This window comes from Echinops telfairi, unplaced genomic scaffold (assembly GCF_000313985.2).
Source record: "Echinops telfairi isolate 266 unplaced genomic scaffold, ASM31398v2 ScPeMD7_7468;HRSCAF=8506_0, whole genome shotgun sequence".
Lineage (NCBI taxonomy): Eukaryota > Metazoa > Chordata > Mammalia > Afrosoricida > Tenrecidae > Echinops > Echinops telfairi.
Window position 1 is genome coordinate 55854778 of NW_022111369.1, and position 25802 is coordinate 55880579.

Sequence of the window (25802 nt, forward strand, 5' to 3'; positions counted from 1 at the left end):
AACAACAACAACAACAACAAAAAACACACTCTTGCTCCCGATAATTCTTCTGCCTGAAATGTTCTTTCCCTAGCAATTGTTGTTGCTGCTACTTATCAGTTGGCCACAGGCTCATGGCAACGTCGTGTATGATATGAAATGTCATCCAGTCATGCATTATTCCCACGATCGTTGCCAATGGAATCTTGTGTTGCACAGGCCGATATTTGGAAACCACTGCCAAGGCTTTCTTCTTAGTACATCTGAGTTTGGAAGCTCTGCTCAAACCTCTTTCAACATTACGGTGGTGTTGTTAAGTGCTGTCAAGTTGGTTCCCAACTCACTGCGACTCTACGTACAAGAGAACGAAGCACTGCCATCCTCACAAGTGTTGTGTTTGAGCCCACTGTTGCAGCCACTGTGTCAGTCCACCTTGTCGAGGGGCTTCCTCTTTGACAACGCATGATGTCCTTTTCCGGAGATCGATCTCTCCTGATGACATGTACAAAGTATGTGAGAGAAAGTCTGGCCATCTTGTTTCTAAGGAGCAACCTGATCATACTTCTTCCAAGACAGATTTCTTTATCCTTTTGGTCCTCAATGGTACTTGGCAGTATTTTTCACCAACATATAAATTCATATGCATGTGTTTTAGGCTGAGTTGACTAGAGAAACAACTCCATTGACAGTCATATATGTATAAGACAGAGCTTTGTATCAGGAAGTAACTATATTTCCAGAAAGTGTCCCAGCCCAATCCATCTCAAGTCTGTATGTCTGATACTAGTCTGTAAGACCCTCTTCAGACTCACACAGCCAGTGCAATGATGCAGAATGAAGATCACAGGCCAGTGGGTGCAAAATTGCATGGATCCAAGGTCAATGGAAACATAGCAGGGTTCCAGCATAGGGAGAGAGAGAGAGACCTACAGTGAGCTATATATCTTGGCCACACCCAGGTAGGTCATCAGGCTGGTACCTGATTGATGGGCTAAATTTCACCCATATCTTCTTACAGGTGTCATGTTGGTACCCAAAAGACTCTTCTAACTGTTTAATGTCCAACTTTCACATGCATATGAGTGGAATGAAAACACCATGGCCTGGGTCAGGTGCACCTTAGTCTTTAAAGTAACATTCTCCCTTTTTAACACTTTAAAGAAGCCTTGTGCAGCAGATTTACCCAATACAATGTGTCGTTTGAGCTCTCTGCTGGGCTGTTGCATTGATTGTGGATCTAAGCAAGATCCTTGACAACGTCAATCGTCAATCGTTTCTCCTGTTTATCACCATGTTCCCTATTGGTCTTGTGAGGATTTTTTTTTTACATTAAATTGGAATCCATATCGGAGGTTGCAATCCTTGATCTTCATCAGCAAGTGCTTCAAGTCCTCCTCACATTGAGTAAGCAAAGTTGTGTCATCTGCATATCTGAAGTTTGCTAATTAGCCTGATGCTGCATTCTTCTTCAGCTGCATAGTGACATGTAAACTTCCACTGACAGAAGCTCATGGCTGTGTGTGAGGTGCTTGGAGGAATGAAACCGGGGTCTCACATGGAAGAGGATTCTACCACTGAACCATCAGCTCCCTCCATGATTTCATTCAAATGTTTGCTCAAGTACCGCTTTCTCAATGAGGCGTTCCCTGCTCACTGCTCACCGTCTTTACAATGAGAACGGCACCCCTACCTCACTCCTCTCTCCCCAGAGACAGCCTAAGCCCTTTTGTATAGCACTGAATAGTGGGAAGTTTCCTTGAATTGAACCCAAATTTGCATATTCTATTGACCTTTGGGCTATTCAGAAAAAGCTGAGGCTCTCTCTCCATCCTTTCTTTAGAAAGAATTTCACAAGTTTTCCCTATTCTTCCTCTGGCCATTTTTTAGGCCTTTGACTTAAGTGTTTGCTCTTGTTGGCATGGAAATATCCCTTTAAAAAGTAGAGAATCACCTTCATCTTTATCTAATTTCTCCTTTAACCCAGAATGAAAACAAAGAGGAAAATCTGTTGTCATTGAGCTGATCTGATTCACAGCCACCAGAGAGGATGAAGTAGAAGGTCCCCCTGGTGTTTCTGAGGCTGTACATATTAGGGAGGCTACTGCTTCATAGTGACTGGTGGGATGGAATGGCTGACGCTCCTATTAGCACTTGAGCAAGTAACCACAGTGCCACAAGGGCTTCTTTTCCACTAATTGAATCCTCTATCCATTAGGGTGCTTAGTTGCAGGTGACAGAAATTCAACTCGGTTGGGCTTCAGCATAAAGGAATTTAGTGTTCATATAGTCATGACGACAAGAGCTGAAACCCAATGTTCAGCAGGAGTGAACGCTCCTGAAATATGATTACGAATTTACCTTTCTTCATTTCTTGTGTCCAACTGTTTTTTTAATGAGTAATGTTTTTATTGACATATCTTACTCATTTGAATATACCCCTTTCCTTCCCTTACTGTTCTGTTGTTCAATCCCGTTGGGATCACCATCAGTACTACCAACCGCTCTCTCCACGTGTCCAATGTTTTTTTTTGTGTTGATACATTCTCAGGCAGGTTTGTCTTTTTTCTTGTGACAGTCTTGGCCGCTATCAGTTTTCAGAATCCCCTTTTGCAATGGCCCAGCAAAATACCAGAATTGACTGTCAATGGAAAATTGACTCTTGCTAAGGAATTAGTTTATTTGTCCATTGATTCTTCCAATATTATGATGTTGGAGTTATTTCCCTGAGAGTGAAGAAAATTGAAAAATAAAGAATTTTTATAAAATGGGTTTTAGCATTGGACAGTGTAAGACATGACAAATTCATAACAAGTTACAGACTATCGGATTTGTGGGGGCGGGGTGAGGAGGGAGGGAAAATGAGCTGATAACCAAGGGCTCAAGTAGAAAGCAAGTGTCTTGAGAATGATGATGGCAACAAATGTCCAAATGTGCTTGACACGATGGATGGATGGATGGATTGTGATAAGAATTGTATGAGCCCCCAATAAAATGATTTAAAAAATAATAAAAAGAAAACAAAACAAAAAATGGTCTTTAAAGTCACAATCAAATCACTGAAGAATTTAATTCAAGTTCAAGATTTAATCACATATTTAATCAAAGTAATGAATATATCTTATCAGGTTAATCAAGTGAATCTTTTGTTTTTGATTCTTCTCTTTCCTCCAATATCTAAAGAGTGTTTCTTTCCTGAACACTGAAGGCGTTATGGACAGAACTATAAACTCAAGATAGTTAGGGCAGTGAAGTTGGAAATCAACACCAAGATGGAAACAAGGAGAAGAGAATCATCAAGAGAAAGCTGTAGGCTTTGTCTCCTGGCTGACTGCAGATCTGGTCTTTTCCCGATCCCCAGGGACCCTGGCAGCACAGTGGGCTACACATTGGACTACTACCTGCAAGGTCACCAGTTGAAACCCACTAGCTTCCGGGGGAGACAGATGAGGTTTTCTGCTCCCAGTCTCAAAATCTGAAGGGGCAGTCCTCTCTGTCCTATTGGGTCCTTAGGAATCAGAATGGACCCAGTGGCCTTGGGATTGTTTTTGGTTGCATTAGTATATGTCATTTTTGTTGGACGGTAAATCCAGGATTCTTCTTCCTCATGAGGAAAGCTAAAGAAGATCTTCTAGAAGTTCTATCCTTCAGAATCTGCTACACGTACAACTTAAGGAATGACCTAATTTGGACCGGGAGACCCTCTCTCTCAGAACCCTGAATCTTATGAAAGGATGCGAGGACACTGGGAGACCATTTACGCCCACAATGCTCTCGCTTTGTTACAGCCTTTGCTGCCCTGTTGCTTGGCTCTCTCTCAAGTTGCTGCCATGGTTTTTGTCCATTTCTAACCTTACTCTTCCAGTCCTCTCACCCATTTTGTGATGTGTTTCCAACATCCTTTCAATAAGCTCCATTTTGATTAGGTAAGTTAGAGGGGGGCGATGTGGCTGCTTGAATCTTAACAAATACAGTTTCAGAGTCTTGACCCTAAAAAGTCAGATGAGATTCTTTTGTTCCCAATGACAATATTTATTTGATTTCTTCCAAAGAGCAGATAATATGAGATAACATGCTTGCACATGGTTGGCTTTAATAAAGATGAATATCTGAAAGCATTATTCTCCTCACACTTATGTCCAAAGACGACTGCATCCCCTTCCATCTAAGATATTTCCCATTTCCACTCAATTTTGGAAATGGCATGAAATAAAAAAAAAATCAGTCAATTAGAGTATAGCATGCTTATTGATTACAAGATATGTCTTCCTTTCAGAGATGTTAAAATGTGAAAAGTATGCATGCTGGAATCAATGAAATACTGTACGAAACATCTACTGTGGGCTAGGCAGTGACGTTCCATTCTAGTTCAAGAAGCAAGTGTTAACCTGAGTGCCAATGGGAAAGGCATCTTAGACCCCCTTTTGTGTGATGTATTGCTTCTTGATTAACCAGATCTCTAGTGAGTTGGAATCAGCTTGATGACACAATAGTGCTTAGTTGAATAGAAGGGAACATTCCATGGGACACTCTGACACTACTGGGACAGTGTCTCAGAAGCATTACAGGTTAATTATTTCAAGTCCAATATGATGTGGGTGGTACTGTCTGTGCCAACACCAAGGAATGCAACCATCTGGAACCTGCAATCTGTGTGTAAGGCAAGGTTGATTGGGGAAATATACAGGCAGAAAAGTGGTAGCAAAACCCACTCCCACAAAGAAAGCCTGGGGCGTGTTGACTCGCATGAGCTGCGTACACCAGCAGCTGTGTTCCCTTAGAAGAATCCTGCCCCAGTCCTATTTTGCATTTACTTTATGGGGCATTGGAACCACGGCAGTGAAGAGCCAGTCAATCTTAAAATAACGGTCAATTTCTGGTCAAGTGGCTTTATCTTAGAAAGGGGAGGTTTGTTAGCTTGGCTCCAGGGATCTGCTTGTTGTCCTGTTGACTTTACTCATGTCCATGCAGCCTGATTCTTCATCTACCTCAGGAGCAAGCGCGTGGGAGAGTGCAATATCTTGGGTCATCAATGTTCATGTCTTCTGCAAAGTTTAAGACAGTGCCAATAGTATTTTCTTGGGGATCATTTATGTGGTGGTGGTGGTAGTTGCCCTTTGTGACTCATGGCAGCCCAATATGTAGCATAAAACTGCTCTGTAGGGCTTTCAAAACTTTAGTCTTTGAGAAACAGATCGCCAGGCTGTCTTCCAAGGCACATTCGGGTTGGTTTGGATCACCAGTGTTTTGGCAGGTAACTGAGTGCTTAATCATTTGTACCATCCAGGGAGTCCTGTTGTTGTGGTTGCTGCATGTCATTGCATCGGCTCTGACCCATAGTGGCCGTCTGCACAACAGAGTGAAACGCTGCTCGTTCCTGCGCCATCCTCACAGTGTTCTTCCGCCTGAGCCCATTGATGTCAGTCTGTCTCACTGAGGGCCTTCTTCTTTGCTTCCCTTCCACTTAACAAATATGAGTCCTATGCTTAGATAAAGATATTTATAAACCAGAGTGAGGTTACTAGGGTCCAAGGTCAAGTTTTAAAAACAAGGCCCTCAGAGCTGTACGTTATAGAATATGACTCACACATAACAGATACGAACACTGAGATGCAGACAATGGGTTCCCACTAGGGCACTGGCCAGTGGGCCAATGTGTGAGAGACTTTTTAAAAAAATTAAATCATTTTATTGTGGGCTCGTACAACTCTTATCACAATCCATCTGTATTAGTCTGGGTACTTTGGAGAAACAAATCCACAGCGACTCATATATAAGAGAGAGTTTTATGTAAAGAAAATGTGCATCACGAAAACATCCCAACCCAATGCTACCCAAGCCCACAAGTCCAACATTAACCCATTAACCCAACACCAGTCCACAAGGTCCTCCACCTCACAAAACAGAGGCAATGATGCCGACTGCAGGAGGAAAGCTGAGTCAGTGAATGAATAAGCATCTCAGCACTAGCAGGGGTCTCCACACGGCTGCTCCAGCACCCAGGGCTGCATCGGGATAGGTCCATGTAGCTTTTCCTTGGGGATGTCTTGTAGGAAGTCAATCTTGCAAGCTGAAGCAGGGAACTGCTAAGGCAGCTGCACCCGGTGCAACCATCACAAAACAAGAGACCCGAGAACTAGAAAGGCGAGGCTTCACCACCCATTTATCCCTCCGCCTTTCAACCAGCCCCACCTGTGATTATCAGCCAGGCTGGCACAATTAACTAACTCACCATCCATTGTGTCAAGCACATTTGCACATATGTTGCCATTATTTTTCGTGTGAGAGACTTAAGAATAGGAATCTTTAATCATTTGCATCAAACCTATGGAAATTCCCATTATGCTTTAATGAATTCAAGCACATTAATTAGAATGCTGAAGAAGGGTTAAATAGGGCCAGTGCACCCCTTCCTTTTCCAAGCATGGTAAGGGAGCAAACTGTTTTAATGGAGTCAAAAGTAAACAAATGCCAAAGTCATGTCTAAGCAGGTTTTTCAGTTAGTCAATCTTAACATAAATATCAAAAATCACCTGAGAAAAATCTGAAAAAATGCTGGTACCCAGGCCCCTCACAAAATCCATTGAAACAGGATATCTGGAGTGGAGCTTTAGCAATGATGGTGATTCTAATAAAAACTATACTGAGAACCATGGCTACTCTATAGCAATCACTATAATAAGCACATCATGGTATCAAGGTAGACATTTGGAAGTCCTGTATCCATTGGGAAACCTGAGCATTTTGATAGTTCTGAGCATCATCCTGCCTTTCCAAAGACAGGCCTAAGTACTGTCAGTGGGACACCATATCTGCCTAAAGTTGCAGCACATGATGGAAAATTGGAAAAAGAAAGAAATGAATTTAACTGAGGAGAATTAGGACTAACAAAAGGACAGGTTTACTGGGTATAAAACAACAATAGAACTCAGGGATGGCACCTTTTCTGAAAGGCTTTAAACTTGTGAGTTAAACTTGCAGCCTTTTGTACACACGAGACTATCAGGAGAGATCAGTCCTTGGAGACATCATTCTCGGGAAAGTAGAGGGGCAGCAAAGGAGAGGAAGACCCTTGACAAGATGGATCGACACAGTGGCTGCAACAATGGGCTTAAGCATAGGTGCAGTTATGAGGATGGTGCAGGACTGGGCAGTGTTTCATTCTGTTGTACATAGCGTCATTATGAGTGGGAGGAATCAACTCCACAGCACCTACCAAAAACAACATACAAGAGACAGAAGCCCAGCTTAAAACCAGAATAAGTACCAAGGAAATTTGATTGGTTAGCTCAGCTAGGAAGGATGCTAAAGTATCTTACAGAAATGAAGAGGGAATTAGTCTTCAGAATTAGAAATGGGAATTCACGGATTCCAGAATTTTCTGTTTCTATTTAGCACTAATTTCTCCAGCAGCCCCAGCTTAAAATCTACATCAGAATGAGAGCAGTCAGCTGCCCAATTTGGACCAATCCCTGCATCCTGTGGGAAAGGATCCTGTTCTGGGCCAGGCCTAGGTCACACAGCAGCCCGTCAGAATTGCATATGGGGGAGCAGTGAAATCCTGAGGCACACTGAGCAGACAAAAGCAACTGCTGTGATGCAGTCTCTGAAAGTGAACAAAGAATTCCTCTTTCAACCTTTAGGAAAAAGTCATATGTGGGGGTTTTAAAAAATCCCCCAGGTCTAGAAAAATAAATCTAAAAATCACCTTGGGACAAAACTAAACACCCAAAAGGACAAAGGAAGGCAATCTTGATGTGCTCTTGCATGCCCCAAACACCAGTCAGATGATTTCATGCTTTGCTCTTTCTCCTTGCTACTTGGTGGATTGATCTGGACTTGTTTGTTCACGGACAGATACACCTGTACAAACAATGACTTGATGAGCTCCAAACATACTCTGCTCTGCAGAGCAAGTAATGCTTTGTCTGTAATCTTTTGTATTTTGTCTGTAATTGTCTGTATTTTGAGTAAAACTCCAGGCTTCCCTAGGAAGCCTATCCACTATTCCAAAGCTAAGTGCAATCAGTTACTCCTCCTTGGGGAGCCCAGCCCTCCATCCTGTGGAGCAGGTGTTTTCAGCTTGTGAGAACCATCCGAGACGTTCGGCTCTCCCTCGTTTCGGATCTGGTTTAACTATACACGTTTTTCTAAGGGATTTAGTTGAGAAAGACCTTATTTTTGCTTTTGATAGAAACTTGTAAAGCTTCATGTCCCCCCAAATGTTTATTTTCTTTCTCTCCCCCCACCCCTCTCTCTGCCAGTAAGAGAGTAGGTAGTATGAATGGTTCTGAATGAAAGTGGTACATTCTAAAATTACACGATGCTGGACTGTGCTGCCCACACATCAGACATGCGTCTGAGAAACAGGAGCGCGGAGACAGCATGGGCTCTGCAGCCAGCTCAGATCAGTTTTGTGTGATCACTTGCTTTTCCCAGTGGTGTGGCCTTGTGCCAGTTACTCAACCTTCAGTACTTTGGTTTCCTAATCAGCCAAATGAGGCCAGCCAGTTTGGCAGAATTGTTCTGAGGGTTAAAGGGGATTAATGCCTGGCACATAAAGAGTATCTGGCACACAGAAAACACCAGATAACAATTGGCTCTCATCGTCTTCATCATCATCGTCATCATCGTCTATTGATTTTGTGAGGTACTGCTGATTCTACCTCGAATTCATGATGATCTCATGCACACGGGAGCAGACTTTTGTGTTTCATGAGGTTTTCATTGATTGAGGGGCTTTCTCTCTAATCTGTTTTAGTCTAGACCAGCAGTTCTCAACCTGTGGGTCACGACTCCTTTGGGGGTCAAAAGACCCTTTCACAGGGGTCGCCCAAGTTATAACAGTAGCAAAATGACAATAATGAAGTAGCAATGAAAATAATTTCATGGTTGGGGGTCACCGCAGCATGAGGACCTGTGTGAAAGGGTCGTGGCATGAGGAAGGTTGAGAACCACTGGTCTAGACGCTTCCCGGAGACATGCTCAGGGTCACAGCATCACTCAAGCCTCCTGACAGACAAGCAGTGTTTGAGGTGCATTGGCCGAGTATTGAACCCGGATGTCTTGATGAAGAGGTGAGAATTCTATTGTCAACATCTGTTTTGTTGTTGTTGTTGTTAGGTACTGTAGAGTCAGTTCTGACTCTTCATCATCCTGTTGACAACAGAAGGAAACAGCCTCACAACTGTCCTTATGTTTGAGCCCCTGGTTGCAGCCACTGTGTCCATGTGTCTCCTTAGGGCCTTTCTCTTTCTCACTCTCCCTCCACTTTGCCGAGCATGATGCCAGCTCTTCAGGAATTGGTCTCTCCTGATAACTAGTTCAAAATACGTGAGTCAAAGTCTCCCTATCCTTGCCTCTACGGAGCATTCTGGCTGTACTTTTTCCAAAATAGATGTGCTTGTTCTTTCAATATTCCTCACCAACACCATAGTCAAAATGCATCCATTTTCTTTGCTTTTTTCTCATTTATTGTCCAATTTTCACGTGCATTTGAAATTACCCTGTATTGGGTCAGAAGTACCTTAGTCCTCAAAGTATCATCCTTTCTTTTCAACACAGTAAAGAGATCTCCTCCAGCATATTTACCTAGTACATAGCTTTATTTGATCTCTTGACTGCTGCTTCCATGAGCATGGGTTATGTATAGATCCAAGCAGGAGGAACGTCTTGGCAACTTTAATCTTTTCTCCTTTTACACGATGTTACTTTTTGCTCCAGCTGTGAGGATTTGGATTTTCTTTCCATTGAGTTGTATTCCATACGGAAGGCTGAAATCCTGTATGTTCTTCAGCAAGTGCTCCAAGTTCTCTTAACATTCAGCAAGCAAGGTTGTGTCATCTGCATATCACAGCTTCTCTGATTATTTGCTCAGTATCCAGATTGAATAAGTATGGTGACAGGAAACCACCCTAATGCACACCTTTTCTGATTTTAATCCATGTAGTATTCCCTTATTCTGTGCGAAGGACTGTCCCTTGATCCAGGTACAGGTTCCACATGAGCATAATGAAATGTCTTGGAATTTCCATTCTCCTCAAGACTGTCCATAGTTTATTTTGACTCACACAGTTGAATGCTTTGGCATAGTCAATAAAACGCAGGGAGGTATCTTTCTGGTATTCTATTCTTTGAGCCAAGACTATTCTGACATTAGCAATGGTAGCCTTTGTTCCATATCCTCTTCTGAATCTGGCCTGAACCTCTGGCAGCTCCCTATCAATGTGCTGTTGTAACTGTTGGATGATCTCAAGCAAACTTTTACTTCCACATGCGATCGATGACTTTGTTCTATAATTTGTGCATTCTGCCGAGTTCCGTTTTTTGGATCTCTTCCAGCCAGGTGGCCAAATCTTCCAAATTTCTTGGCATAGACAAGTGAGTGCTTCTTCAGCTGGTTGAAACATTTCAGTTGGTATCCCATCAACTCCTAGAGCCTTGGTTTTGGCTGATGCTTTCTGTGCAGCTTCAACTTATTTCTTCAGTACCATTGGTTCTTGCTTTTATGCCACTTTTTGAAATGGTTGAATGTCCACTAGTTATGATTGGTACAGTGACTCTATGTGTTCTTTCCATCTTTTAATTTTGATGCTTCTGTCATGATTCAATATTTTGGTCAATATTGGAACTCAAGGCTTATTGTTACTATTTTTGAATTCTTTCAGTTTTAGATAGCTGAGCATGTTCCTCCTTTTTGGTTTTCTAACTCTAGGTCTTTGCACATTTCATTATCATATTTGACTTTGTCTTCTTGAGCTGCCCTTTGATATTTTCCAGTCAGCTCTTTGACTTCATTGCTTCTTCCATTTGCCTTAGCTACTCTACTATTAAGAGCAGGTTTCAGAGTCTCTTCTGACATCCACACTGATCTTTTCTTTCTTGTCTTTTTTAGCAGCCTTTTGCTACCTTCATGAGCGATGTTCTTGATGTCTTCTCACAGCTCATCAGGTCTCTGTCAGTATTATTTAATGCATCAAAGCTGTTCTCGGGATGTTCTCAAACTTCATGTAGGACCTACTCAAGGTCATATTTTGGCCCTTGTCATCGTGTTTTAATTTTCTTCTGCTTTAACCTGAACTTACATCTGAGCAGCTGATGATCTGTTCCACAGGCAGCCCCTAGTCTGGTTTTAGCTGCTGATTTTGAGCTCTCTTATTGCTTCTCACAAAAGTAGCCAGTTTGATTCTGTGTATCTGGAGAATCCAAGTGTATAGTTTCCTTTAGTGTTGTTGAAAACAGGTATTTTCTATGAACAAGCTGTTGCAAAATTCTCCATGCAATCTCCATCTTCCTTCCTATCACCAAGACCCCGTTTTCCAATTACTATGTCTCCATTTTTGTTTCCAACTTTTCCATTCAAATCACCAATAATTATCAACATATCTTGATTGCATGTTTGATCAATTTTAGACTGAACTTGTTTGTGGAATTCTTCAACACTAGCTTTGGTGGTTGGTGCATACATTGAATAATAGTTGTACTAACTGGATTTCCTTGTATTTGGATAGATATTATCCTATCACAAACAGCATTGCACTTCAAGGTAGATCTTGAAAAGTCCCCTTTGATGATGAGTGCAGTGCCATTCTTGTTGATTGTGTCACTCCCCATGTACTAAACCGTATGCTTTTCTGAATCAAAATGGCCAACACCAGCCCATTTCAGCTCACTAACACCTAGGAGATAGATATATATTTCAATTTCAATATTAATGCTTATTTTATCAAGTAAGAGCTTTAAACACATAACACATACTGTCACCATCATCCATTTTTCAAACCTACTTCCCTGGAGTCCATTCTGACTCATCGGGGACCTACATAGCATTTCTGGGGCTATAAATCTTTATGAGAGCGTATAGTCTCATAGAACATTAATCTTTGTTTTCATTTTATTTTTAGTGACTTCCAATTTTCCTAGAGTCATACTTCATACATTCCAAGTTCCAATTATTGATATTTGCAGCTATTTCTCTTCACTTTGGGTCCTGTCCTATCAGCAGATGGATGTCCTGCAGGCTTTATTCTTGTAGGCTTTGCTCCATCCACATCCCTAGGGTCAGCTCTTCATCAGGCATATGAGACGTGAGGGGCCCATCCTTTTCCACGATCTCTGACAATATTCTGATTCTGTCCACTAGGCTTTCAGTCACTGACAATGTTTTGAAGGTATCCGTAGGATTTTCATTGATCAGTTCCTCTGAATGTGGTATCAGGATTGGAAGAAGGTTCGTTAGTAACCTGTGATATGCATATGACACAACCTTGCTGACTAAAAGGAAGGAGGACTTGAAGCACTTGCTGACGAAGATCAAGGACTGCACCCTTCAGTGTGAATTACAACTCAATCTAAAAAAAATCCGAACTTCTCACAACCAGACCAATAGATCCTGATAAAAGGAGAAAGGCTGAAGTTGTCAAGGACTTCATCTTGCTTGGATTTGCAACCAATGCCCCTGAAAGCAGCCGTCAAGAGAGCACACAACACATTGCATTGGGCAAATCTGCTGCACAAGATCACTTTAAAGTGTTGAAAAGCAAGGATGTTACTTTGAGAACGAATGTGCTTCTGACCCAAGCCATGGTATTTTCAGTCACCTTCTATGCATGTGACTGCTGGACATCGAATAAGGAAGGTCAAAGAAGACCCCATGCATTTGAATTATGACGCTGGTGCAGAATAGTGAAAGTACCATGGAGTGCCAACAGATCTGTCTTAGAAGAGCAATGTCAGAATGTGTCTCAGAGGCAAGGCTGGTGAGACCTTGTCTCATGTACTTTAGACATGTTATCATGAGAGACCAGTCCATGGTGAAGGACATCATGCTTGATAAAGTAGAGGGGCAGTGAAAAAAGAAGATGGACACATTGGCTGCTACTATGGGCTCAACCATAAGAAAATTGTGACCATGGCACAGGACTGGACAATGTTTGTTTGGTTGTACACAGGGTCACGATGAGTTGGCACCAATTCAATGGCACTTAACAGCCACAACAATAACTCTTCTGAAGTGGACAGCCTATTCATTCTTGTAGCCTGTTCTTAGCCTGGAAGCTCTACTCCAACCTGTTCACTTTGGGTGACCCTGCTGGTATTTGACATACCAGTGACATAGCTTTTAGCATCACAGCAACACACAAGCCTCCTCAGTACAACAAAGTGACGGACACGTGGTGATTGTTAATTGCTGTCAATTTGATTCAGACTTATGGTGAACCCATGTGTACAGAGTAAAATTGTACTTCAGAGGGTTTTCAATGACTGTGTCCTTTGGGGACCAGAGGGACATCTGAAGTACCTCTGGATGGATTCAACCTGCTACCCTTCTGGTTAGTAGGCACACTTATCCAGTGGCACTGCTCAGTGCCTCCTATTATCATCTTAGTTATCAATTAAGGTCCCATGTATATCTTAGTTCAAAATGAGTAACTTCCCGTGAGAGGGATCTTTGAAGCTTAGGCTTCTCTACCCTCCTCTTCCTCAGCTACGTGACATTGACTCTGGGTGACTTCGGTATCTCAGTGCTAGGCATTACCACACCTGGACTGTGAGATTCCTGGGCAGATTAAGGCTGCTCTGAGTCGGATTTTCCTCAATTATGAGATTGGGCTAATCACTCTCACCTCATGCATCTGCTGGGACTGCAGTTCAAGGAGACCCCGTGGCCACCTGCCCCTGCCTACCCTCTGCTCAGGGAGCAGCCTCCAGGGAGTGCCTCGTTCTAAGTAGTCACAGGGGCATCCTTTCTCTCTCCTCCCTGGGGACTGATAATGTGCTGGTAAATGGAAGGCAGCCCACACTGCACTGTTACTCGATTTTTAACAAGCTCCTGTTTGTCCCTGTCTCAGAGGCTCTCAAGTTTTTGCTCTTCTGGGTTTTAGAAAATAATTCCGTTTCCAAAATTGCTGGAGTTAGGCTACTTTTAAAATGAGTGAAGTGCCAAGAGGACTGCTTTGCAGGGCGGTTCTAGCAGTTCCCCTCACAGAAGTGTCTTACGAGAGACTGAGCGTTTTGACAGGAGAGGGCAAGTTCTAAAATTCCCAGCTTCATGAGAGCTCTTTTTACCACCCACACTCGGGAATATCGCTCTGGGGCATATCTTCTGACTTCCTCAGCCTGGGCAGCAAGAGGAATCAAGGCTTGGATCACCAAGCAGGCATTCCCCTGTGTCTGTTTGCTCACCGATTTACTGCCCGGGTGTGTAGATGGCCAGACCGGCAATCAGAGGCCCATGACTCTTTTTCTCCTTCTTTATCACAGAGAACAATGTGGTACAAATAGTTTTAGTCGTCTCACAAACAGTTTCAGGCACCTCAAGTCATGGTACAAATACTTTCAGCAATTCATGTCATACCTGATATAAAAAAAGTCACCTCAGCTACCCCCTGAGTGGATCCTTTTCTATCTGGTGGGTTGCCACTGGATGAAGTACTGATTTCCCCTCCCATAAGCCCCTAAACAGGAGCCCTGGTGGCCTAGTGATTATGTGTTGGACTGCTAACCTCGAGGTCATCGGTTTGATACCACCAACTGTTCCGGGGAGAAAGAGGAGGCTTTCTCTTCCCATAAACAGTTACAGTCTTAGAAACCCACTGTAGGGCAATTGAAAAACACCAACAAAATAATTGAATGAATGACCGTAGGTGGAAATGATGATGATGCAGAATATATTTTTATTTATTTCTTGGCCATTTGTATATATTATTTGAAGAAATATTTATTCAGGCCCGCCCTGTAGGGTCACCCTGAGTCAGAACCGACTCCACGGCAGTGAGTTTGTTTTTGTTTTTGTTTTGAAAGTCCCCTCAGGTAAATAAACTGTTATCTCTTTGAAGGACTTGAGTTCAACTTCTGCTCTTTCTACCCCTCTCTTCCTCTCTTGGACCTGAGCCCAAACGAATCATCATGAAATCATCTTCCCTGTTGGTATCCAAAGGTAGAAATAATAGTAATGATTACTATTATCACTTAATTCTACACCAAGGGCCTCTCTGGGCGACCAGCTTAACCCCTAGCAGGATGGCCTCAGGTTTTAACCTTAGCAATTTAATTTAAACTCAGCTCAGTAGCTCACGTTTACGGGTAAATGAGCAAAACAGTAATGATCAAAAGCAAAAAATGAACGCCTGTGGAATTCAATATTTCAACAGCAGGTGCCGGGAAATGTTAGTGCAGTGTGGCGTTCAGCACGAAAACCTCTGCGCTTAGGATAATGCGCCTAACAAGGACATGCGATTGACACAGCAATTCTCTGGTTTTGTCGTCCCCCGAGGTTAGAGATTATGCAGTGCAGGCTTCTGTTTTTAGCCTCTTTGGTAATTCCTCTGGTGCGAGACTACACTCTGCATATTTGTCAAGGTAGCACCCCTGTCAGGTGCCGGGGTCTTTGAGGTGGCACAGGAAATGCTGTTCTCGGCCGAGCCCGGAGGAGAATGTCCTCACCCCAGTGGCCCCGTGACGCTGCGGGCCCTGCCCGTGGCTGGTTTCTTTATTTATGTTCAGTTGCCAGGGAATTCCACAGGAGAAACAGGAGTCTATCTTAACAACAATTGTTGCTGTGAGACACGTTTAAATGGTTGGCCTGATGACAAAATGTTTACATTCTCCATTTGATGCCTCATTGTAATCCTAAGGCCTTTTAACACCAATTGAAGATACACTCAAAACAGGGAAACTCTCAGTGTGAAGTGGAATAAAAAATAAACTCGTTAGGCTTTCCTACAGGACAAAGAAACCTGGGCTTGGATACAGTGCCTCTTTCTCAGAGTTCCTGCAGGGGAAAAGTCCCCAGCGTGTGCACAGGGTTCGTGCTTGACTGCTCACCAAAAGGTTAGTGGCTGGAACCCATCCAGCAGTGTCACGGAAGGAAAGCGTGGCATTCTGCTTCCATCAAGACCACAGCCCAGGAAACAACAGACCAGCAGTCACCCGAGTTGGAAGCCATTCTGTGTCACAACAGGTTTGGTTATTGGTATTTATTGCACCTGAATCTTTTTGGTTGTGAAGATCATCACTGAACCCAACGCAGAGCGGCTGAAGGAGACAAGGAGATGCATTCACGGATTTACCTGGGAGGGATACGGAAGTAACGCACACAATTGCTGTCGTACTTGAACCAAAGACTTCAAAGACTTCCTCCCATCCGTCCTGTGCCCCTGTGGGTCTAGAGGTCTTCTTCTGCATTTTTTCAAAGTTAAAAACATTTTGGCACTTGTGTTAGACAGGGTTCTCTAGAGAGACAAAACCAGACTGCTAATAATTTTATATATAAAATATATATATTTATATTTATACAGATAGATATATAACAAGAAATAAACAGCTAAATTATAAAGCAGTACAAATGGCTCAGTGCAACTCACTCTTGTGAGAGAGTTGTTAGATACTTGCAGTCCTTCAAGTCTTGAGGGCCACCAGGTAGTCCTCTGTAGAGCAATTCAGGCTATCTGGGCACAGGCAGCAAACAGCAAGGCAGGTCACCAACAGTCAGCCAGATGACAGGGTCTGACAGTCCCCAGCTCAAGAGATGTAAATTCCAATTGTGTGGCGAACCAGGTCTTGAAGGAACCTCAAATTACAGTGACACAGTCCACGGGTTAGGTGTCCCACATGCAGTGTAGCTTGCAAATTGAGGCACAAAACAAGCAAGGCAGCCGCACACTGGTCCGATGATCAAAGAGCAAGAGACGAGAGGCGAGGCTCGCTGAGCCATTTATTTCTCTGCCCTTCAATTAATTCCACATGTGTTTATTGGCCAGGTTGGCACAATAAACTAACTACCTCAGCACTCTCATCAAAAGAGTTAAAAGAAAATCTGTCGATCTGGGGAAAACATTTGTAAATCATCTATGTGATAAGGACCTAATATCAAGAACTACCCTGTTTCCCCGAAAGTAAGACATCCCCGGAAAATAAAACCTACTAACAGTTTTGCCTCTCGCTGAAATATAAGGCATCCCCCTGAAAATAAGACCTCCCTGAAAATAAGAGTTTGGATTGTTATGATGATGTTCCAGAAGATGATGACATGACTGTCATTGAATAAATGAGTAAATGTACCATAGATTGTTGTACATGGAAATAATGGTAGTAACAAGAAATTCTTGATACAGTAGGATTCACAGTTTGTCAGGTTATGCTGGTTTGTGATGACAACTACTACCATACTGTATACAGGTAATAAATTTCCTTTTTTTTGGTTCAATAATAAATGTGTACCGTATTCTTCTTCATGGAAAAATAAGACATCCCTGAAAATAAGACTTAGCACATCTTTGGGAGCAAAAATTAATATAAGACACTGTCTTATTTTCGAGGAAACAGGATATATAAAGAACACTTACCATCCAACAAGAAAGAGTCAAATGATCCAAGTAAAGATAGGAAAAAGAATTGAATAACAATTTCTTCGAATATTATGCACAAAATGGCCAAGAAATACATAAACATATGCTCCGCATCATTTGGTGTTTCCACCTGCTGTCATCCAGGCAATTATTTTGTTGTTGTTCTTTTTCAAATGCTTCCCGTTCTTTACAATGGAATGGTTTCATCATATTAAACAGAGTTGTGCAGTCACCACCATAATCTTACTATGATTTTCTTCTTTCTTGTACTCTTTATTATTAGCTCCCCGTTTCCTCCCAAGGTTGTCTGCCACAACCCTTGTGAAACTGTTAATCCAGTTACGTTCTCTATGGATTTACCTATCGTGGACTTTATATACTGAAAAATATACAAAACAACAACAACCCAAGCAGAAACACCAACAACAAACCCCAGCAGCAATAAGAAAGTAAATCAGAGGGAAAACGCCATCAGAAGAAAAGCAGAAAACCTTACAAACTAGAACAAATTTAAAATAGGTCAGAAGGGAAAACAAATGATAGAAGGTGTTACATTTTTAACCTGACTACGTCTTCATTAGTCCACTTTCCAGTACGCTCTGACTGAAAGCAGGCTATTTACGTCCCTGGCCTATGGTCGGAGGGGATTCACCAGAGGCTTAATTCATGTGAGGACCCTTGAAAATGGATTTTGGGCTTTCACTGTCCCTTATAACCTTCGAACAGGATGCTGAGAATTTACACTCTAATAACTGTTCCCTCCCTTTTAAAATTTGCAACTCTTGGATTACACAGGCTTTACGCTTCTATCTTCTATATGGATTTAGCGGAAACCTCGCTTAGATGGCTGCTTCTTTTAAGGCAAGTTATCTTTCTGATAGGCAACATCTGATTTCTTCACCATACGTTGATATAGCACCCATATCTACAGTGATGTGGGCACATTTAGTAGGGTCACCTGGTTTATCCACAAGTGGAGCTGAAATCACCTACTTCAAGAGGGACGTATCCACCCCCCCACCCCCCCACCCCATACTTTGGACTTACATTTCCACTACGCTTCACTAAGTACTCTTGTGTCTGTTGGTTTGGGGTGACCGTAGGACAATGTTATTTGGCAGGAACCGATCGGTCTTCTCCCTCTCCCCCTAACATGAGGAATTGACCCCAGCTGAGGTGAGGCCTCATCCGTCGAAGTCATTTTTAAGTTGTACAAATAAGGGGGTGAGCAGTTGGCAGGCATACCACCTCGTTGCTTGGGAGACCAGATAAGATTACATGACCTGAGGACAGATGCCTACCTTGGTCTTGGTGTTTATCCTTAGAATAGTGGTCTCGTGCATGCAATATTTGACTTTTTGCGGCGAAGTTTGAGTAGCGTAATGGTTTTCAGGTCCATCCGTGTCATGAGGTGTTCTGTGGTTTCATCACCATATTTTAGGGGTGTATAGTGTTTCATTGTATGCATGTATGCATCATAGTTTCTTTTTCCATTCTTTCACTTAGGGGCATCCAAACTTTTTCCAACTTCTTGCTATTTTGAACTGTGCTGTGATGAACATGGGAGAACATATGTCTGTTTGTAATATGTCTCTTCTTTGGGGTGTATACCCAGCAGAAGTATTGCTGGGCCACATGGCATTTCTATTCCCAGCTGTTTTAGGCAGCACCGTACTACTTGCCACAATGGTTAACAACACATTTTTACAAGCCCAACAGCAGTGTGTAAGAGCTCTAATCTCTCCGGCATCCTCTCTAGCATTTATTATTTTATGATTGTTATTTTTATTGTTCTGGGTGTAAGGTGATAGCTCACCATTGTTTTGATTTGCACCTCCCAGATGGCTCCTGATCATGGCATTTTTCCATGTGTTTCTAGCCATTTGAGTGTCATTTTTGTTGAACTGTTTGTTCATGTCCTTTGCCCACTTTTTAATTGGATCATTTGTTTTTTCTTATTGTGGTATTGTAGAATTCTATAGATTTTAGTTAACTAATCCCTTGTCTGGTGAAACATTTTTTCCCAATCCATGGGCTCTCCTTTCTCTCATCGATGAGGTCTTCTGATGCACACAAGTGTCTAATTTTTAATAGTCCTAGTCGTCTGTTTTGTCTTCTACTGTGTCTGTTTACTTTTATTACATTTGGTAGTATGTCTATGTCCTGAAATCGCATCCTTAAGTTTGCCCTAATTTTCTCTTCGAGGATCCTTATGCTTCTGGATTTAGGCCTCTAATCCATCTTGTTTTGGGGGCATGGAGCAAAGTATAGATTGTGTTTGATTCTTTTGTAGACAAAGATCCAGTTTTACCGGCCCCATTTGTTGAAAGTAGACTTCCTTTGAGAAATGTCTCCGTTATCTTCTATTGAAGATTTACGCCGTGTCCACATGCCAGGGGGCAGAGCCCCTCCAAGCTTCAGTGTAGTGCCCTAGCAAGAGGGAACTCTGCCATGGAGTGGTGAACGTAAATCCCAGGGAAAGACTACCCTGATTTACTTCAGGACATATGCTCCCCTCTTTGGACCCAATACTGTTGACAAAAAATGAGCATTATGACTGCTGGATCCGAGTCCAAAATAGCCATGGGTTGAAATTATGCTCCAGGGACAAGAAGCACAAAATAGTTGCCACTGGAGCCCATAGCTGTCCATTCCTTGGCTGCCTGGCATCTATGAAGGGGTTCCGAAAAGTTCATGGAAAAATAAAATTCCATAGAAATGTATTATTTTCTAATTCAATTTCCCAAAGCCTTTGAAGTCCTCTCCTATATGCATACATTGCAAGAGGATATCCACTTATCATTCTGCTCCATATTCAATCCAAACAACTCACATTTACACCCTCCCTAGGAGGAAAGCATTATGTTGTCACATACAGTTGTTGAGTTTTCTTCTTGGTCAAGTTCAAATGTGACTTTTTATGCCCTGGCAACCTCTGACCAATTATCACCCCAAATACCCAGTATCTAACAATGGTGGGGAAGGCGGGACATGTAAATGCAATAAAAACGCCTCCGGTGGGGGAAGAAAGAGAGGGGAGGGGAGAATAGAAAGCAAAATGCAGCAACCGTTTAGCCCTTTGTTTTGCTACCCAGGAATAGCCAGAAGCTGTTTCCTTAGCTCCGTAGCCAGGTACCTGGTCTGCAGAATTGAAGCTCACGGTTCCACAACAGGGTTGTTTTTCGAAGAGTTGTGGCTGACATGGTCTGATTTCTAACCCTATGCCATGTGGGAACCACTCCCAATCCTCCCTAAGCAGGCCCCAGATCTTAGACTGATTAACGTGAGCCATGGGCAGCAGCCATGTGGCCATCCAGGAGTAAAGCAGTTTAGAAGACAAACCTTAGCTATTCATTTTCTTCTTCACGTGAACAATTGCTATTAGAAACCTTTGTATAACATCATACTGGTCCCCTGCCTTAAGAGAGGAACAATCCATATTTAGTGTAGAAGAGGAAAGAGATATAGATGAGCCACAGTGAAAAGCCATTACTCATAACACCCCATCCAGAGATACTGACTGCAAATCCTCTGATCTTCTTGATGTTCTATGTGCGCACACCTGTGTTTGTGGGCATGATTTACGCCATGGGATATATCATACAGCTTGGCCAGGGAGGGCTTCCTAAAAGAGGACCACAGGGAGAAAGAAGGGAACTGGCCTTTCTGGGTGCCTGTACCCTGTGAAATACCTGGGATGTGACGTCTCACTTAATTAGGGTCTCCTGCCCTTCCTATAAAACTGCTTACCCCAAACCACTGCTTAGGTAACACTGTTTAGGTAGGATCAAAGAGCACTGGTGGTGCTACAGGGTAAGCACTGGACTACTAACAACAAGATCAGCTGTGCAAACACGCCAGCCACTCCTGGGGTAAAGGATAAGACTGCCTCTTCCTGTCAAGATTGACAGCCTCCAAAACCCGATGTCAGGTCACAATGAGTTAGAATCAATGAATTAGGATCAGTGGTTCCAGCCAGGAATGAACTCCCGCACACACTCCTGACCCTCTCTTTTGCCCTCCCCCTTGACACTCTGGAAGGTGATTCGTGCTCCCCCAGGCATCATCTCTCCTCCTTTCTGTGTTACAAACCCTGATGCTTTCTCTTCACTGCTTCATGGGGAGCTCTTCGGGGACATTTTATGGTTCATGGCTAATGGGACTTCATAAAAGAAACTGATTGTCCTGGAATCTCTGGAACCAAAGGTCACCATCAAATATCAGAGTAAGTGCTCGGCTCCTAGAGGACAGCGTAATGCAGCCTGCAGTCAGGCATCCCTTGTTGCTTCATCAGGATGGAATTTAAGGATGTGGGTCAGATGCAGATCCAGTTATTTCTCCTTTCTTCTCCTCTTAGATTCCCTTAGACCTCTCTCCCTCAGCTCTGAGTTTGGCTTTGGACACACGTTAATAGGATTTATTATTGAGAGGCAACTCTTGATGCTATTCCTCGATTACCCGGCGCATCTCTGAAGTATGTTTGAAAGGACGGAAAAGCATCTTTATTCATTTCTGTACAGTGACCTCTCAGCCTAGTTTTGAAAATCTCAGTGGGAATATGGAAGTTGGGGGGGCAGATGGGTGGGAACTCTATGCAAGTTTAAGTCTTTCCTTGTGTGTGTGTGTATATGTGTGTGTTGGTGCGTGTCTTCATGTCCAATGTATCTACCACCTGTACAGCTGTGGCCAGAGTGATGCTTTTTAAAAGCAAGTGGGATCTTGTCACTTCTCTGCTTAAACCCACCTTGTACCCTCTGTTGTTCCAGGTAAGGTCATCGGCACAATGCCTGCACAACCCAAACCAAACCAGTGGCCATCAAGTTGACTCCAGCTGCCGGCACGCGCAAGGTTGCCCAGTAGATGAGCATTCAAGGTGGTGCCCACCAGACAGCACATTTTCAGGACTCTCTTCTGAAATGGATTAGAACTGCCAAGCTTCTGGTGAGTAGTCGAGTGATGCACTGTGTGTGTTGCCCAAGGACTTCTAAACTTCTTGCTATCAAGTTTATTCCCTCTCTCTGGGGACCCCATGGAGACAGAGTCAACAATTCATCACCACAGAGTTTATTCAGACCAATAGTGCCCTATAGGACATATTGGAACTTCCCCTACTGTTTTCTGAAACTGTAAATTTTAAAGGAGTGGAAAGCCTCATCTTTCTCCCCCAGATCAATGAGTGGTTTCAAATTGCTGATCTTGCAGTTAACAGTCCAACACATAACCTGTTATGCTACCAGGGCTCCTTGGATGACAGACTAGCACTGCTCCATTGGGTTTTCAGTGACTGCATTTTCAGAAGTACATTGCTAGGCCTTTCTTCTGAGGTGCTTTCCAGTGGAACTTTAGCTCCTCTGTGGCCCTTCTTATTGCCCCTGCTTATCCTCACCTCTCCGATCTCATCCTCGCATGCTCAGCCCCCTCCATCCACATGGACCTTGCTGTTTCTTGGGTACTCAAGGGGTTTGCCTAGAACTCTCTTCCACATGATTTGCTCCTTCAGCTCCGTTAAGTCTTTGATCAGATGTCACCTTCTCAGTCCTACCGGATTGTCACCCTCACCGACCCTCTCCCCGCCTCATTTCTTTCTAAAACCTTTGGCACTTTCTAATATATGTCCCCATCATTTCTTTTGTGCCTTAGGTTCTCAGGGCTGACACAACAAATGACTACAGACTTGGTGGCTTAAAATTAATGAAAGCAGTTCTCACAGTTCTGGAAGGTAATCCAGAACAGAGCAGAGCCATGTTCTCTCAGGAGGTTCTAGAAGAAAATTCTTCCTTGCCTCTTCCTAGCTTCTGATGGTCACCAGAATTCCTTTGCTTGCAGCTGCATCACCCTGATTTCTGCCTCTGTCTTCACATAAGGAGCCTTGGGGACATAATGGGCTACACATTGAGTTCAGTGGTTTGAACCCGCCAGCTGCTCCATGAGAGAAAGATGAGGCTGTCTGTCCTGATACAGATTTAAGACTTTCAGAACCCCAAGGGACAGTTCTACTTTGTCCTTTAGGGTCCTAATGAGTTGGAATTGACTCAGTGGCAGTGAGTGTGTCGTCACAAGCTCCTCTTCTCTTTGTATGTATCTTTGTGTCTCTAAGCCTCCTTCTCCTGATAAGGATACCAGTCACTGGTTAGAGGCTCAGAAATCAAATGGAGCTCATATCCAATCTTCTCTGGCTACACAAGGGAGAAGGAGCACCCATCTGGGCACTAGCCCAACACCATTTGCCACAAGGCAGAGGCCAGACATCTTTCTTTTCCCTCTTCTGGTACTAACTGTTCCTCTCATGTCGCTCTAGTTTTCTGTTGGGTTTTACCCATCTATTGCAATGGCAACACAGAGTCAAAGGCAAGACTCACCGTTCTGCGGGTTTGTTAGGGAAGGTAACAGGTTACCACAAGTCAGGACCACAAGACAGGAAGGACACAGTCTTTGGTCCGCAGCAGCACCTCTTCTCAGCCAGCAGCCAACTCTCCTTCTGGTCCTCCTCCTCTCAGCCACATGGTCCCTGGGCCTCTGCCTTGTTCTCTGGGCCAGGAATCCAGCCCACTGTTCTGCCTCACAGTTTCAAGATCTCTGTTCTGGGGTCTCTGGTCTCAGCGTGGGATGGCCTTTGCCACGTCAGGCAGGCATCTCTAAGGAACGTGCTCTGCTGACGTGTCTTCCTGGATGGTCCTGGGAATTGTCTCCCTATCACTTCTGCAGTGGCTTTCTTACACACAAAAGACTGGCCACCCAAACTGAGCCAGCCCCTCTGCGAGTACTTTATACCCTCTCTTTGCACTGGCCCCGCCCAATCATTTAGTTAGAGGAACATGGGTAGAAGAACCATATTAAGAAATTTTATGTTGGCACAGGGCCCGTACTTAAGTCAGTTCTACTTTCATCCTGGTTATACCTTCAAAGACCCTATTTCCAAATAAGGTCGCATTCAAAGGTTCTGGGTGTTAGGATGTCCGCACAGTTCAAACCCTAACACTCCATTGTCTGTCTCTCCTTGCTGGCATGTAAATTCCACAAAGGAAGAGATTTTTGTTAGCTGTAGCATCCTTAGCACCTAGAACAGTGCTAAACAATACCAAAAAACTCAAACTGGCAGCCACCGAGTTGATTCTGACTCATAGCAAACCTATAGGACAGAATAGAACTGCCCCTGTGGGTTTCTGAGGCTGTAACTCTGTACAGGAACAGAAAGCCTCGTCTTTCTCCCTTGGAGCATCTGGTAGGTTCAAACTGCTGACTTTATGATTAGCCGCCCAATTTGTAACCCACTGTGCCACCATAGCACCTTAGAATAGTGCCCAGCACTGTCTTTGCCTGTTAAATGGGTGGATGGAGGGTGAATTCCTCCAAGGCAAAGGGACTCCTTCCTTTTATAAATATCCACCTCTTAAGAGAAAATATATCTTTTTGTAATTTGGCTATAAAACAAAATCTATTTTGCCTTTGGACTTTAATTATAAGATTACAGATGCACTTCTCTGGCGGGTATTGGGGGTGGGGAAAGGACAATTCCCCGGAGTTTAAGCAGGGATTTGGAACGCTTCCAAGCCCATCACCTCCTGGGCATCGTGCTCTGTTTGCTTGCTGCCCTGGCAGTCACCGATTTGTTTCTGCTCCCTTGTACCAGCCCATAGTGGCAGGTCCGCTGCCATCTCTCTCTGCAATGAGAGATTTATTTAGTTATGCATCTCTCTATCCATGTATTAAGTAATCCATTCATTCATCCACCTATCTACTTACTTATCTATTTTCTCCAAGATCCGGTGATCCCACCATCCTCATAAGTTTAGACTTTTCCACTGGTTCCCTTCTCCCTCTGCCCAATGGGTCACGCTCTTACCCGGAGCTTCCCGGGCACACCAGTGTATGGATACAAATGAAGGCACTCCGAGTCCCTGTTCTCATTCCCACCTTGACTACATGCTTTTGCCCGCTTTGGAAAATGACTCAGTAGCTGCTTATTGGAGTTCTCAAAGGTGACTCCACAACTTCGACGGCAGGTCATGGTATCATTTGGTGTGTGCCCTATCCCTTTTCTCCTCATTTCTCAGTGGACATGCAGTGCCCCAAACAACACCCTGAGGAATCTCATCGCAGCCAGTGGTGATGGTATCCTCTGGGAGAATGACCTCACTTGTGTGCCAAGGGTGCGCCCACCGATGTTCCGAAGGCTGCCCGTTGGCCAGTGGCTCCAGAGCTTTTGAATTCTGGGAAGTGGAGGAGTGACCGAGCGCTAAGCTCTGGTTGCATTTGGTCTTCTTGGTGTTGTCTTTTTGTCTGCTTATTTGTTGGAAGCTTTGGAATAGCAGTTGACCTATCTTCTGCCATTCCTGTCAATATTTTAAAATGTGAAGAACATGAACTTCCATAGCTTTCATGAACTTGTAGAAATTTCTCTGTGGCTCTGAGGGATCCCAAGAGGGAGGTTGGGGAATGGGGACATTGAGGAAATGAGCACATCTTGCTCCATGGATC

General features: G+C 43.5%; 1 protein-coding gene across 1 annotated transcript in view; it reads right to left on the reverse strand.

The window, feature by feature from the left end:
- Nucleotides 1–25332, reverse strand: part of BEND4 (BEN domain containing 4) — an 84174-nt gene extending 58842 nt beyond the window's left edge. The window contains exon 1 of the mRNA XM_004703147.4: nt 25239–25332. Coding sequence (XP_004703204.2) covers nt 25239–25332 — 94 coding nt within the window. The remainder of the gene's footprint in view (nt 1–25238) is intronic.
- Between the last annotated feature and the right edge of the window lie 470 nt (nt 25333–25802).